Genomic DNA, 16,609 nt, shown 5'->3' with positions numbered 1-16,609 from the left:
CTAATTTACATTTTATATTGTATATTTATGAAATTTTTAAAAATATTTTAGCCCCTTAGTATTAGTTAGACTGTGTAACTTTAGTATAGTTAGACTGTATACCACTTATTTAAGTTTTAAGATTCCTACATGTTGAATGTATGCACCTTCCTGCCATAGTAAATTCCTTGTCTGTGCGAACTTTCATGGCGAATAAAACCTTTCTGATTCGGATGGCTGTCCATGATAATGATGCGAGCTGTACTGGGTTCATGTCACCCCTGCAACCGCTAGAGGCGCTGTCATTAACCGCGATGGCGAAGACACGGAACGAATCCGTGAGTCGAATTGCTCAGATAGACAATCAAAAATCGAAGTGATTTTCTGCCGCTCAAGTGAGCATTGAGGCATTGTTTCTCTTGTCCTGATTACAGCCCTGAGCCATTGGTGGACATCCCACATTCCCATGGCGGGGGCGAGTCTCTCCATAGGACAACCACAGTGTGCAGACTTCCCTGCAACGTGGTCCCGAATTGTATCGACCCCCCAACAACGTGGGCTGATGAGTGAATCACAATCACAATCCGATGATCTATAAAACCTCTTTTTCCACAGATGTCGAATCCGAGCGGCTCAGCAAGTTACAAGAGCGAACACAAAAAGAACACGATACAAGTGCAAAAAAACCCACACAGAAAACGGTAATTCAGTCGCTAAATGTAAATAAATAATCAACGCACTGAAGTCAACTTCCCTTCCGCCTCCCTTGAGCGAGGCTGTCAACCTTCTGAATGGAAGCTGCTCCCCCTAACGCTCAGTGGTTTAGTCGGGATACGCGGTACAGTACGGAATATTAACTCCCATTATAATCAGGGCGGAGGGTTCTGGGCACGTTGAACGAAACTGGTTTGTCCTGTGCACGTGTAATGCTAGAGTGAGTGGGTGGGTGAATGGGGGGGCGGTTGAGTGATGGTAATGGTGATGATTGAGCAATGTTAGGGAGTGGGGGGGGGGGGCACACGCGTGCTGTTGATGTAGGGTGGTGATGGGTGGTTTATGGGGTGATGTTGTTGTGAATCATTCGGATTCACGATACTATTTTTATGTCGTTCATTCGCATCGTCAGCGTCGTCGTCGTAGTCATCGTCAGTCATGATCAAGCCACTGCTGGATGAAGGCCTCTTCCGTGCCACGTGGGTCATTCGCGTTCTTTGACCATACTTCACCACGCCGGTCAGTGCGTTTTGGTGAAAGGGGGGATTCTGCGATGCCACTATTCACCGAGCTCTCGCCAGTACACGAACTGATTTAATCGCTCCGTCTCCTTCGGCTGGACGTCCCATCCGTTCCCTGAGCTGCAACTCCGTTATTATTCTAGACCGCCAACCACCATCATAGCCGTGACGCCCAAATCCACTTCTCGTAACACTGTAGTTTGGATCATGTCTGTAGCCTGCCCTGTGTTCTCTGAAATGCACGTGTTCCTCTTTTCTGTTTCCCAATGCACTTCCGATACGTGTCATCCCAATTGCAATGTGTCAAGCACATCAACACCGGGGAGACAAGAGGCAGGCCGGTGCATGGTATTAGCAAAACAAAATTCAAGGAACGCGTTTAACTCTCATCCATCGCAAGCTGAAAAGTGCTGCGTGTTGCTGGCTGTTTGGCGCATTTGGACCTCTGGGTCTGTGTTCAGGAGCAGTGATGGAACGCAAGACGAATCAACATCCCTTTGAGAGCGCGTGTCGTTATGGCCTTCGAAGGTGCTCGCTAACTGCACTTGCCCTCAATAACAATCGCAGGCAATACAGGGGGCCTTTGTCTTTGTTTTGGTGGGGGGGGGGGTGTTTCGAGTCTCGTGGGGTGTCAGGCGTGGCAGTGCTGTTGATGTGGGGAGGGAGAAGGGTGACAGTTGTGAGTGTGTGTGTGCGTGCTTGTGTGTGCATGCTTGTGTGTGTGCGTGCTTGTGTGTGCATGCTTGTGTGTGTGCGTGCTTGTGTGTGCATGCTTGTGTGTGTGCGTGCTTGTGTGTGCATGCTTGTGTGTGCATGCTTGTGTGTGTGTGTGCGCCTGTGTGTGTGCGTGCTTGTGTGTGTGTGCATGCTTGTGTGTGCGTGCTTGTGTGTGTGCCTGTGTGTGTGCATGCTTGTGTGTGTATGTGGGGAGCGGTAGTGTAGCGGTTAGCGCGCTGCGCTACAAACCCGGCGACCCGAGCTTGATTCCCACTAACGGCCAACACCAGTGACAATTATCTGAATCGGTTCTGGGCCACGCCTAGGTCGACTCAGCCTCAAATGAGTACCTGGTGCGGTGCGTAAAACATCGCCACTATGGAGACACAAAGGCGGCCGGGCGTGGTGCTGGCCACCCACCCCCTCGCGTGCCGTTCTGGCCTTCATAGGTGCTCGCTAACAGCACTTGCCCCAACAGTCTGTGCCAGCCTTTACGGGGAACCTTTGCCTTTGCGTGAGTGTGTGATGGGGGGGGGAGGAGGAAGAGGAAGAGAAGAAGTGTGGTGGGAGGGATGCGTGTGCGTGTGTGCGGTGGTAAAGGCGGTGGGGGGTGGGGGAAGGGAGAAGGGAGGGTGACTTGGGGTTAGTTTAGCAATGTGGAGATTCAATATCCAATGGGGAGAGCTGCTGGCTATGCATGCCCGTATAAGGAGGTATTTATGCAGCCTCGTAAGCCCGGTCGCCTCTTTAAAAGCGCGTGCGACACAAAGCCGCATCACCCAGCGCTCTTCCCACTCGATCCGCTCGCACGGACCTGCCGCACCTACTTCTCATCACGGTGAGACGCCAAATCTGAGCCGCTCCCTTCTCTCGAATGCCTAAATTGCCTTGCGACAATCGTTTTGCCTGTGTGTTTTTATTATCATTCCAAGTCCGCTTGCTGCTATGTGTCGGATTATATCTGGCCCGTCTGTCGGATTATCCGTCCTAATTATACCTGCGTGTCTTTCTCTCTGGCTGGCTATCCGTTTGGCCATCCGGCTTCTCGGTTCGATTGTCCTGTCTGCTCGCCTGCCTGAAATGATTTTTGTTTCTTTTCCCGATTGAATTGCGTCTGGTGTAGTGTTATATTTCCGTCTAAACGCGTACGCATGCAATTGACGCTTTCTAAAAGATAAACGTTCTTAACTCGCTCGATTTAATCGATGAAATCTTTCGTCCGGCTTCTTGCATTCCATAAAAATCGGTGTTCTGATCGAACGAGTGCATCGGGAACGCGTGAAAATATATTTGCTGCTTATCCTGCGGCTAGCGATGATGGCAGCCCACGATTACGCGAACGCTAAGTGATGCCCCCACTTAAATATGCCGATGAAACCGTTAAATCTTTCGATGGCCGCTTGCGCAACTGCCAATGCCATAGCAATATCAGCAGCAGTTGCTGCTGCTGCTGATGGCGACGATTGTGAAATTGATGAATTCTGGTGCCACGCGGTCGGTGTGTCCGTGAAGGGCACCCAGCCCGGGCGCCTCCCGATTGGACGGATTCTGTGCGCAGTGCAGATGGCACCGAGCGCGATTACAATGCCGGTCACGTCTCCGTGCCGGGTGGAGGAGCCGCTCGCTTGCTCCCTACAGATGTGGGGCGGGGGGGGGGGCGCTGTCTCCCCACCCATCCACCCAGCCCCCCAGCCTCGCCCTACTCTCCCTGCCAACCCCAGAGGCAGACATGCCCTCCCCCCACCATCTTTATTCCGGTAACCAATAGCCAGGACTTTGCTTCCAACCGTTTTTTTTCTTGGCAAATATTGATTTTGCTGGACTCCAAACCTCACCACTCCACTCCACCCCATCCCCCAGTAACGGTGAATTTGTAAGCCCCGAAAGCCAGACGGATTATGATGGTTGCTTGTGGTGAGACCGTGATGGCGGTCCATTTTAAATTTTTTTTAAAAAGACGTGTCGACTTTGTGCCACGAAGGTGAGACTTGGAAGGCAGATTTTATGGCGGTTGTTTAGACGATGGAGCAGACATTGCTACTTGCAATTCGAATCTAGCAGAAGGAAGTAAAGGCGAAGAAGGGGTGGGGTGGTAATGATATCCGCTACCAAATTCGTCTGTTAATGAAAGCCACCAATTATATTGTACGAACCTTCAACGGCTCTACAAACCTCGATCCGCCCCAGTTTCGGGGCGTTGTTCGTGGTTGTGCAACAATAATAATCAATATAAAATGTTAGGAATGGGTTTTGGGTTTGAGTTCCGCTAATGAGATCCATAAGCTTTTTTTTTTTGAGCCTCAAGTGTTGGGGTGGGTTGGGGTGGGGGGTGTTCCCCTTCGACGTTTCGGGCGTGGCTGTGACCCATTGTTACCATATAAGGGCACAACGAGACGCTGCGCTCCCATTGGCTCACGGCTCTGCGACCGCACCCCAAAGCTGCTCGATACAAAAATTGAACCGCGTGACCACGTGGGAGGGTTTTCTCCATTTTGTGCGTTTGCCTATTCATTCGTGTTGGGGGTAAAGTATTATTGATCGATGTTTTAATTTAAACGTCTTTTGTGGGGGATTGCGATGCTGTGGCGATGTCGGTGTTTAACAGATGACAAATTATCCATGCCGTGTAGACTTCGGAATCTATATAAATGGGTGACGTTTTGAACAGTGGCCCTTGATACTTCGAGAAGCCTAATAATTAGATATGTAAAATAAAATCCCATTTTTACCAAACGAGAGTTAATTTAAATAGTTGGGCGAATTTATGATTATTAGTAAATGCTTTTCACCACGGGGCGTTGACGTTTATTTAGTTCGGTCGACGGTATTGTCGTGTAACTATATACGAGGGGGCTGATTATTATAATTCGAACAATGCCGTTCCGCCGATTATCGGGTTCGATTATTCGACTCGTTTGGACAACACGTGACGTGGTGGGCGGGGCTTGGTGACGTCACCACTGGGCGTCGCCTGGAGGCGGTTTCCCGCCCTTTTGTCAAGGCCCCCCGAGTAGTCGACCACGAGTTGGTGGACTACGATTTTTTTTTTAAACGAAATAATTCCAGCTGTAGATTTTGTTTTATTCGTGCTCCCACCGGTGTATACATCAAATACGGCATGTGATAAAAAAAGCTTTACGCATTAATCGGTGATGTTTCCTTTTTTTTAAAGGAAATCTAAAATAACTGCCGCTAACCCTTTTGCTCATGGTGGCCGTTTATAAATTAAATATATTTAAAGTAGCGATTGCAACTTAATGGTTAGGTCGTCTAATCGCCGGGTATCATTCGTTAACACCATAATTGCTTCAGTGTACAGTGATTTTTAAACAGTGCCGTTTTTTAGTATGCAAATTTATCATGTGATTTCTATTTTTTTAAACAACCTCTTGAGTTTAATCGGTATCGTGTAGCCGCTTGCCCGGTGGTTACAAACTACATCGGCAAATTAGTTTATATCCACAGGCATGAAAACTGGATTTTAAAAAAAGTGCATTATACCGATTCCGGCAACCCGAGTTCGAATCTCACTCGCGGCCAACATCGGTGACCGATTATCTGACCAGATCCTGGGCCTCCACTGGGTTGACTCGGCCTCAAATGAGTACTCAACTCGAGCAATGTGCCAACAACATCGCCAGTAGGCAGACGGGAAGTGATGGCCACCCACGCCCTCGTGTGCCGGCATTCACAGCTGCTCCCAAACAGGACTTTCACCAATAGCCTTAAGTCTATGCATGGCATCTTTGCGTTTTTGGTTATCCATCCATTTGCAACAAATGCTTATCATGTTTTCCATTGTGTTTGTGTCCACACAGCTCTTGTGGTTAGCACCGATCAACCGGCACTATGATGGACGATGAGATCGCAGCGCTCGTGGTGGACAACGGCTCCGGCATGTGCAAGGCCGGCTTTGCCGGGGACGACGCACCCCGTGCAGTCTTCCCATCCATCGTGGGGCGACCCCGCCACCAGGTGAGGACTCTTCCTCACCCCCAAAAATCTGGCCTGCTGGATTGCTCCCTCGCCCAACCAGTCCACCCACTAAGTGCCCTTGCTGCGAATTAGCTCTCACACGCCCAGCCACGCACTTTCTCTCGCCCATTCAACCATCCGCCCACACTTGGCAAACTCGCACACTTAACGCTGAACCCCACCCGCCAGCCTACACACGCTCAGGCATGTGCATGCACAGGCACTTTCACGCCGTCACCAACACTTACTCCCTCGCCCCATCCACACACATTAATTTGTCCACCCACTTAGCCCACACACCCCATGGTCCATGCGCCTACACTCTCAGCCCCCAAGACTTTCCTCTGCAATTTTGAAGGATGCCAGTTTGCCCGCAACATCTGCATCACTAAAGTTAAGCAGCTTCCTGGTGCACGTATTTGATTCTACTTTAACTTAAATCGACAAATTCACCTTTTGTAGACCCAGCCCCTTCCGCCTTAGGCGCTCCACCCCTTCCTCGGGTACCTGCCCATGCCCTTTAGACCCCCTACCTCTCCTCGGACAGGGTTTGGGTTGTGGGTGTACAGCAGTGGTAGCGGTGAGCAGGGCACATAGGGCTAGAGGTAGGATGTCTTCAAAGACCACCAACCTCCACTTTAGAGCGGCAATACAATAGCTATAATAAATTATAATCGCTCAATGCTCCACCCTCTGCAGAACGCCCCGGTATCCCCATGCATCAAATCCAATTCCCCAAATACCCTCAAACGCTTCTTACCCAAATCCTCACCGTGTGCGTGTCGTGTTTTCCTCCCTCCCTACAGGGCGTGATGGTTGGCATGGGCCAGAAGGACTCGTACGTGGGTGACGAGGCACAGAGCAAGCGTGGTATCCTTACCCTCAAGTACCCCATCGAGCACGGCATTGTCACCAACTGGGACGACATGGAGAAGATCTGGCACCACACCTTCTACAACGAGCTGCGCGTGGCACCCGAGGAGCACCCGGTCCTGCTCACTGAGGCCCCCCTCAACCCCAAGGCCAACCGTGAAAAGATGACCCAGGTGAGCCCAGGGGAGTTTTTGACTGGATTGACAGTGGTACCAGGGGCCGTCCTGAGGTTCCCCCTGGTAGGCCCAGATGAAGAATGCAAGGTGGCAAATAGCCCATTTTTTCATACGCCCACTTTTGGCAGATCCCAGGTCTCCCTTTGAATTGGCCGATCAGCAATTATTCTTTGCCACGAAAAGAATGCTATGTAGGAACTACCCTGGCCTATGCCCTCCACATGGATGCTCCGGGTGTTCCCTACTGCCATTTTTTGTGGCCTTTCTAGGCTTGCAAAATGAGGAGTTTTGTCATAGTTGGACGCAGGCTTTGTGGGCAGTACTGTGTAGAGCTTCCATGCTCCTGCGTTGCCGTCGCCAACTCCCACTGAGCAGCGTGATGGAAGTGATGAACCCTAACATGATTATGAGGAGGCCCTCATCCAGCAGTAGATCGGGCAGGGGGCTGTGTGCAGACCCATCCGCAACTGATCATTGTTCTTGTTCCTTATTACCTCTTTGGGTCTCTGCAGATTCCAGGCTGACTGTGGCCTACCTTTCTACATCAAGGTTTCATTTTCCCCACTTTGATTTGCCTGCTGTTGATTGTTCAATGTTGTTTGCCTCCTTTGTTTGCCGTGTGCATCCATCTCCTTTAACTTTACTCGTGCCCTTCTCCTCGTGTGCGTTTTGTCATTCTCTTGACTAACCTCGAGTGGACGGGACCTTGCTGTGAACAATTGCAACGTTTGTGCCTCCGATCTTGAGGGTGGGGGGGGGGGAACTACGTTACGCATGGGTTTTGCAAATTGCCCAGTAATCTAATGTCATTTTTTTTAACTCCGTCACATGTTTTGGACTTGGCCGGCTGTCGGCACTCGCAAAAACTTTAATTGTACAGTCTAAAGTCTTTTTTTTTTAGCAGAAGGAACCGAACGGCCTATAGTATTGATCATTATTTATTTACAACCCGAGGCTCTGCTGATGAGATGCTGCATGTCGAAACCGGTCCAGAGTTTTGCTTGCTCCTGAAATGCACTCCCATGAAGCGGTATAAGAAAATCCTTTATAGATTTTTGTGGCGAGATATGTGAGGAGAGCCGTGTTTGTCTGCTTTTTCCATCTTGTTCTCCACAAATGACGCTTGATTTTTTTACAGTTAATTTATAACCAATAGTTTGAGCCGTTTAAAAAAAAATCAGTTTTTTTTTTTAAACCGACAACCCAGCGTGTTCACAACGACGCTAACAGCAGAGTTGTCTCGCCACCTGGTGGACACGGTTCGGCATTGCACTAAGGAAATCAACAGCACAGTCAGGAATTTACTTGGCCGGTATTTATCCAGGAAAGCCATTGAGTCGTAGGACTTTTTATCAGGCGAGTCCTACTGCGTTTGGGTTTTTTGTAATTTGAAGGTGTTTTTCGGCCAATCCGTGAGTTCGTACAACGTGGGAGGGAAACCTCGGGCAATCAACCTGCCTGGCGGAGGACCAAGCCGAACAGGACGTGGGGGCTTGCTGACGCCGTTCAGTTTCGTCGACGTCGTAGTAAATTTGCGACCAAAAACTCGTACGCTGATCTCGATCAATTTTTTGCGCATTCTAACAAAGGTCTCCTCTCTCTCCTCCCTCCCCCACACAGATCATGTTCGAGACCTTCAACACCCCGGCCATGTACGTGGCCATCCAGGCCGTGCTGTCTCTGTACGCGTCCGGCCGCACCACCGGCATCGTGATGGACTCTGGTGACGGCGTGTCGCACACGGTGCCCATCTACGAGGGCTACGCGCTGCCCCACGCCATCATGCGCCTCGACCTGGCCGGTCGCGACCTCACCGACTACCTGATGAAGATCCTGACGGAGCGCGGCTACTCGTTCACCACGACGGCCGAGCGTGAGATCGTGCGCGACATCAAGGAGAAGCTCTGCTACGTGGCGCTCGACTTCGAGCAGGAGATGGCCACCGCCGCGTCGTCCTCGTCGCTCGAGAAGAGCTACGAGCTGCCCGACGGGCAGGTCATCACCATCGGCAACGAGCGCTTCCGCTGCCCCGAGGCTCTCTTCCAGCCGTCCTTCCTCGGTGAGCTGGGCCTTCAGGCCGGCAGTGGATGGAGTTTGTGTGTGCCCACTAAACCCCCCTGCTCCCCTCCCCTCCTATTGCTGGTCTCATCAGAGCTGTAGATTTTGATGCCTCCCAAGCAAGGAAAGCGAGCTCGGACCCTAGAGCAGTTCCAATTTGACTTGGTGGACCACATGAGGCTATGACATTTATTTTTTTGCGCTGCGTTCTCGAGTCTCAACCCTGCTTGCGTGTGTCCTTCCCCGTCTCTCGCCACACAGGCATGGAGTCTGCCGGCATCCACGAGACGACGTACAACTCGATCATGAAGTGCGACGTGGACATCCGCAAGGACCTGTACGCCAACACCGTGCTGTCCGGAGGCTCCACCATGTACCCTGGCATCGCCGACCGCATGCAGAAGGAGGTGACTGCCCTGGCGCCCCCGACGATGAAGATCAAGGTACTACTGACCCCTGACCCCTGGAGACTCGTGCTGGGGATGTGGGGGGCTTGATTCCATTCTGTGCACCGGGAGGGGGGGCCCAATGCCGATCGATCGCGTGGCTCTCTGCTGCAGTACCACTCCACGTACTTGTCTGCACCTCTGTGCCCAGCTGGTCCCATCATAAGCAACGTTGCCGTACACCCCCCCCCCCTCCTTGCATCTCATTCTAAACGGTGGCGAGAATCCCGAATGTGCCGATTGGACCAATCGCTAACCGCTGCTTGCCGTGCCGCTGTCTCTTTCTCTCGCAGATCATCGCTCCCCCCGAGCGCAAGTACTCCGTGTGGATCGGAGGCTCGATCCTGGCGTCGCTGTCCACCTTCCAGCAGATGTGGATCAGCAAGCAGGAGTACGACGAGTCTGGGCCCTCCATCGTCCACCGCAAGTGCTTCTAGACGGGCACCGCCACAGCGGACCAAAGAGCCACCCATCCTGTTATTTCCCCCCCCCCCCTAATCTCTCCAAACGCAACGCCCCCCCCTCACCCGCTCCATCCCCCTCCCCCTTTGGCCCCCGGCACCCAATTTGACATTGTGACGGGAAAAAAAAACTTTCTGCCGAAATGGTTTTTTCGCTTTTGCTTTTTAAAGTGGGGGGAAAAGTGACAACCGCAGATTTGGTGGAAAGTTGGTGGCTGGCGGTTTGGCTGCCGTTTTGAGGGTTTTTCGTCTCTGCCAAAAAATGTTACTGGAAACTGCCCTTTCCACTGCCCCACCCCCATCGTATCCCCTCTACCCACTCCTGACAATGCCAGCAGATCGTGGTAGTCCAAATCAACTCGCTGCTTTTTTTAAATGTGGGCGGGGGGGGGGGGTGTTAGGGAGGCCTGTTGGAGATAGGGTTGCCACCTATCCTGGTTTAAAAACAAATCTTTACCAGGACCATTGATCCATTTTATGGGTTGGGGGTGGAGTGGGGTTGGTAGCAGTCCCCGGAACATTAAACGTCCAGGTTTGTCGGTTGCATCGCAACCAACAACGCAGCACTCTGTGACGACACATCCACGTGCAGCGTTGATGCGCTTATTATTCTTCCTCCCGTGGTGTACCCATCCTGGTTGGAACCCGGGAGGTGGCAACCCCTAGCGAGCGTGAGAGGAATGGCGATGCCAGCTGACGATGACCGATCATCAATACGATTTTTGTAAAGCTGTGTCTTTGTTTTATTATCTGTTATTCTTATTTGTTATTATTTGAATTAGTATTTAAGTTGTAGTAAATGCAAATTCATCTCCCTGTTGAATGTTTATGAACCTGCTGTTTGGGCAACGTCACGCATAGCCAGGGCTGCCCAGAGGTTCATGGGGGTGGGGTGAGGTTTGGGGGTGGCAGTGCCACTTTAAGGGGGAGGCCCCTTTCAAGAACCAGGGGGGCAAATTGCCCCCCCCCCTCCCATCCACTGAGCAGCCCTCTGTAGGTACCCCCCCGCCCGACTGTCAATGTGAGCAGCTCCAAATTTGTTTTATTTTCTTGGTTTTTGTTTTGAATCCTAAAAAAACCTGATGTACATTTTTGTAGCCGAAAGTTATTTTTTGTTACTCGCCTTTAAACGTGTATTGTAAAATTTGACTGCGGAAACCATGAGATTCTTTGTCTGACCAATGCTCCAGTGCATGAGACTATGCAAATTGTAAGTTGGAAATAATAAACGTTTGCAAAGATTTACGTTGCGTGTTGTGAAATGGTGTGGGGAGTTGAAGTCTTGTGGTTGTCATGCTGCACTACAAAACCATCGACCCAAGTTCAATTTCCACTCGTGGCCACCAACGAAGTGGTGGCTTATCTGAACTGGTCTTGGGCCTCTTCGTGGTTGACTACCTTCATGAGTACCTGATGTGCCTAAACATCCCCATTTTTTTAAAATAAGTGGCGAGGTATCGTGTTGGCCACCCACTGTGCTGTGCCGGCCTTCATACGTGCCCATTAACAAGCACTTGCCCTAAGGCTATATGAGGAATCGATCTTTATATTGGTGGAATCTGAGCTAATAAAGCTTTTTTTCAGATGTCCAGTTGGGGGCGGATTGAAAAGTTACAACAACAATACAAAAACACGATAGGAGTGCGAAGTATATAAAGGGTAAGCACGTGGGTGTTGCCTGAGAAAATATTTTAGCGACATCTATTGGCTTTTTCACAAGTGACCCGGCCACAAATGATAGCTCTGAGCTTGTCATGTGGGAATTCATAGCAGCCATAGTGGGTCGGCATAAATATTGAAGTGTACAGACACTAACTGCACCAGAGGTGCCCACACTGCCAGGCTGTGAAGAGCAAGGGAAATTATTGGACAAGGTGGGAGCCATTTCATCCCTTGCACCGTGGCCCATTTGAGGCCCACTGCCATACACCCATGGATATAAATGGGCACCCGCAGGCGTGCATTGAGACCCATAGGTTTCCTTAAAGCACAAAATACTTGTGCACATTGCCAACGGTTCGTATGGGGATCCAGAAACTTGTACAGGAACTCGACTTCCTAACTTTCAGAGATGCGAGAAAAAAACCTGTTCATGTTCAACTGCCTGTTCGGATCAAGAGTCGTAAGTTCAACCGCTGCACAATAGATGGTGGTGGCATCTTCATCTGCAGAACGTGAAGAACCAGTGGCATCTACATTGAGATTAATTACACAACGTTTAAATCCATTGTGTTTCGTGTGCATGCCGTACAACGTGTTTGGAATCGACAAGAGTAAAGTTGGACTTTTGCACATGCTTACAGATGCCCACAGACTTGCGCCAATACTGACGTGTGTATATAGCCACGAACGCCCATCGATTTGCTTAGACCCAAAGACTTGCTTTTATGGTGACTCGTATGTTTGGACGGTCGCAAGGCTATCGATTGGGACGGGTGGTGCAACTGACCCGGGGCTGTTGAGGGGCAGGTCCCACACTACAAAGATGGGGGGGGCGAGGGGGTACATTTCATTCCTTTCACAAGGGGCCCATGTGTTGGTGCACTTCCGATTTGCACGGTTGGCTATGTACGGTGCGAAAGAAGTTCAACATACGTGCGGAACGTAAGATGCAGAGCAATGAACGGTAAGGCAAGCCCCCCACCCAACCACCACTTTTATATCCTTCTCAAAGATGGTTTAATCGCCTCTTCTGATATGGTGCATTCATTGCATACAATTAATGGAAAGGCAACCACTGCGTGGCTGCAGTTGTGATACGAGCCATCATTGAAAACATTGACAATACATCATCAACATCGTCACCACCACCACCAATCTCAGCAGGGTGGAGCCTGGATCGTCTGTGGCTGAGTGATAGCCACGCCTACACAGGTGGTAGAGGCCTCTATCCGAGCCACGTGCTGGCCAACGCAGGTACAGTTTCAACAACAAAATATCAAAATCTTAATTTGAAGCTTTCGTGACTGCAGGAATCCATACTCTTTGGTTCTTTCGGTAAAGTCACGTAGGTATAAAATAAATCACGACGTTTCGGGCGCAACACAAGCGTCCGTCATATTTTCCCACCTGATGATGGACGCTTGTGTTGCGCCCGAAACGTCGTGATTTATTTTATACCTACGTGACTTTACCGAAAGAACCAAAGAGTATAAAAATATCCAAATGTTATACTGTACTGTGCGCCTATGCTCTATGGCACTGGTTCTTAACCTTTAGTTGAGCCTTGCACCCCTTTGGTTCCCAATCGTTAACATGTTATAATGTTAATACAAACATAAGTTTCATGAAACAAAGTAGTTGTACCTACTTGTCCGTGCTTAATTTGTGTTTGAATGATTTACTTTTTTTTAAATCTTCCCACGTCTCGCATCCCAAGGAAGGGCATCTCGCACCCCCCAAGGGAGTGCGTGCACCCCCAGGTTAAGAACCATCACTCTGTGGGTTCCCCTTAATATTACGGCGCTTGGAGGTTGATTGTCGTCACTCAGAACGGCGTCAGTGTCAAGTTCTGTATTGCTTTCTCGAGACGTGTTGCCCTACTTATATACGTTGTTGTATAATGCTTCAGTATGAGTTAGTTTAGTTCGTGTTAGGTCCATTGAGCCAATGATTCATTTTACAACGGCGACCCTGCCAAAAAGGCGAGGCGCGTTCAATGGGAAGGGTTTATAGGGCCTGCATGGCACGGCTGGTACCACAGGAGCCAGCACGCTCCATGGGCAGGGATGGTTTACTGGGGCTGCATTGAACAAAAAACGACATTGTCTGACTACGAGTAGAGAACTCGTTGCGGAAATGCAATGGAAAGTGACAGACAGCTGTCATTGCCACGCTCTTCTCATAATCCGTTATCTTATTTAATAATAAAATGCTAAGATAATCAGTATTGTGAGGTTTGTTTTTCCATGATCTAGGATTTAAATAATAATATTCTGGGGAAAGAATTACATGAATAGGAGCACAAATTGAAACGTAAGGACAATTGTAAATTAACCGTGGCAAGTTGTCTGTGTTCGTTACCCCCGTTTCTTCCGTGTTCCTATCCAGTACATGTCGTCCGAACTTGTTTTTCCGCCAATTTAATTCAATGCAATGTTTATTTCTTAAACGGATAATTCCGTGTAGCCAGTTAGGGGCCGTCCATAAATTACGTCACGCACCTAGGGGGGGGGGGGGGTTAGACATTTGTGACGATGTGTGACGAGGGGGGGGGGGTTGAGAAATGTGGCGTCACATCAAAATGCGCAACTTTAAATAATTATATATAATTGTTATAACAACACTAATTGTTATAACAACACTCCGACAACATCAGAGTGCAGCGCCACATTAAATACGCACTACAATGACAATAGTTAAGCGATTTGAGGCAGGTTTTATTTTCAAAATGGAAATATGGTTTTGGGGGGGGGCAGAGCTTTGTGACGTCATATTTGAGGGGGGGGGTCTGACTTTTTGTGATGCCGTGTGACGAGGCGGGGGGGTAAAACATCGTCCAAAATCGCGTGACGTCATTTATGGACGGCCCCTTACCCAGCTAGTTCCGGTGGCAACGGCCGGTAGCCACTGACAACAGAGTTATTGTTGCAGTGGAGAAGAGCCCAGCCAGCAGCCAGCCATGAAACTCGAGGCATAGATTATTTTGATTAAAACCAGAAGTATATGATGACTAATACATAGTAATAATAATATGTAACACGTCAAACTTCAGACCACGCAGCGGAAATTCCGAAAACATCACCAGATTTTTCCAAACGTGCGAGTCGCCATTATGTTGTCGTGGGACATTTGATTTCACGTTTGACGTGCAACTCTTGTCACCAAAATTAAATGTGACATTTGACTTTGCGAGTAATTCTCGTTAGGTCGGTCTTGTCTGTACTCACTCGTCCGATACAGTGTCCAGCACACACAGTCGTGTTTCTCCATGAGCCTCGGAGCAACACGAAGGGAATCTCAAATACGGGATTCTCCAGATTGTAGAAAAAAGTCCCAGGAAGTAAAACGCGCTCCAAACTTGTGCCCGGTGTCAGTAAAGTTACACGGATCTGGCATGCACGCACATACACATTACACAACCCCGGTTAAAAGACACAGCTCCAACTTTTTTGGGTAAAAACACAGGATTGATGATCTATAGCACTCACCAATTCACCGAAGTCACTCGCTCATCGGCGGTCAGGCTGGATTGTGTGAGGAGCTCACAAATCCTTGAAAGATCTAGACACATTCCCACCAGTGAGCTCCTCCGGCGGGCAAGGCTGCGTTGTCTGGGTCATGTAGCCCGCATTCCCAGCCACCGCATGCCCAAGCTGCTTTTGTTTGGCCGGATAGAGGGGGCTAAACGGGCGCGACACGAGTTGGAAAAGAAATTGACTGCTACGGCACAGGAGGATGTGGAGCTGAGTGGACATGCCGAAAACTGATACCAGCGCTGTCAAGATCGGCCTCTATGGAGGAGGCTCGTGAAGGACGCTGCTTCTGGCCAGTTGGAGGAAATCGCCCTCCAACAACAATGGAGGGCAGAGGAGCGACGCTCACAACAACGAGCCGAGCGCCGGGCGGATAAAATCCAGCAAGTTGGCACAAATAGGGAGCACAGCTGGTGCATCTGCCAGTCGTCTCAGTCAGTCAACCCGTGGCACCTGGGTCTGTCCAAGTGACCTCCTGTCAGCAGCGAGCATTCGACACTTCACGTGGCCTCAGAGTGCACCTGGCCTGGCACAAGCGCCGCGGAGACGTCACCGCCAATTAGCGGCGATTGGCGGTGACGTCACCACCAATTAGCGGCGATTGGCGGCGGCTGCTGCTCCTGATTGCTGTTGGTGGTGGCCAAGGCTGGCAGCAGCGGGTTTTTTTCCATCGGGTTTTTCACGGTTTTAATAAAAATAAGTATAACCCGTAAAAACAAAGTTTTTCACTATAAATCCTTTATATGCGTGGCGGCGAGAGTCCTCTCGTCCTCTGGCTTGAGATGGCTGCCACCTATGGGTCAGATGATTGTCTGCCCCCATTAAGCAATTGGTAATTAAATATTTAATTTGTTTTCCCTAAACAGTGTAAAATGTTTGGAAAAAAATTTTCACGAACATTAATTGTCTCGCACAACGAGTCTGTGTGCAAAATGTCAGCTCGATTGGATCACGGGAAGTGGGTTAAAAAAACGACCGAAATATTTGCACGGTCGTAAGCAAGCAAGCACGCAAACACGCAAGCAAGCAAGCAAGCGAACTTAATATAAAGGATTTAAAAACGATCATCTCAGATGGCCAAAAATCCGGTTTTATTGCCTGTTAATCCCTATAATCATAGCCCCCACCAAAGAGAAGACAAACAACACGTTCCGCTACAAGATGATGGTTAAAGGTCTTCAAGACGCCGATGGAGTATTATTATTGGCTGTCCGATGGCCGTGAGTGGCGCAAATTCGCCGTGGAGCTGTCCAGCATCGCCACGTACAGCGCCGCATCCGAGAGGAACGTCTTCTCCACCACGGCCTTCGTTCACTCCGAGCTGAGGAGGTGCAGCCCGAGCGTGGCGTCGTTGGAGAAGGCCGTCTTCATCGAGAGCAACATTCACGACTTCTTCCACGGCGCGATCGAGATGATCGAAGAGGACAGCGAATCCGATGACTCTGCCGCCGATTGACGACAACTTGACTTGCCGGATTAAAACCGTGGTTTTTT

General features: G+C 49.9%; 1 protein-coding gene across 1 annotated transcript; it reads left to right on the top strand.

Moving 5' to 3' along the window:
* Positions 1–2,635: 2,635 nt before the first annotated feature.
* On the top strand, positions 2,636–11,161 carry LOC133339206 (actin, cytoplasmic 2-like). The gene is made up of 6 exons (XM_061547357.1): positions 2,636–2,769; positions 5,750–5,906; positions 6,713–6,952; positions 8,576–9,014; positions 9,275–9,456; positions 9,753–11,161. The coding sequence occupies exons 2-6, from the start codon at positions 5,781–5,783 to the stop codon at positions 9,894–9,896; spliced, it is 1,131 nt and encodes a 376-aa protein (XP_061403341.1). The 5' UTR covers positions 2,636–2,769; positions 5,750–5,780; the 3' UTR covers positions 9,897–11,161.
* Positions 11,162–16,609: the final 5,448 nt, after the last annotated feature.

Source organism: Lethenteron reissneri, unplaced genomic scaffold (assembly GCF_015708825.2).
Source record: "Lethenteron reissneri isolate LAM-NWPU_2019-01 unplaced genomic scaffold, ASM1570882v1 scaffold_1653, whole genome shotgun sequence".
NCBI classification, from domain to species: Eukaryota; Metazoa; Chordata; class Hyperoartia; order Petromyzontiformes; family Petromyzontidae; genus Lethenteron; species Lethenteron reissneri.
This window is presented reverse-complemented; position numbering and strand designations above follow the sequence as displayed.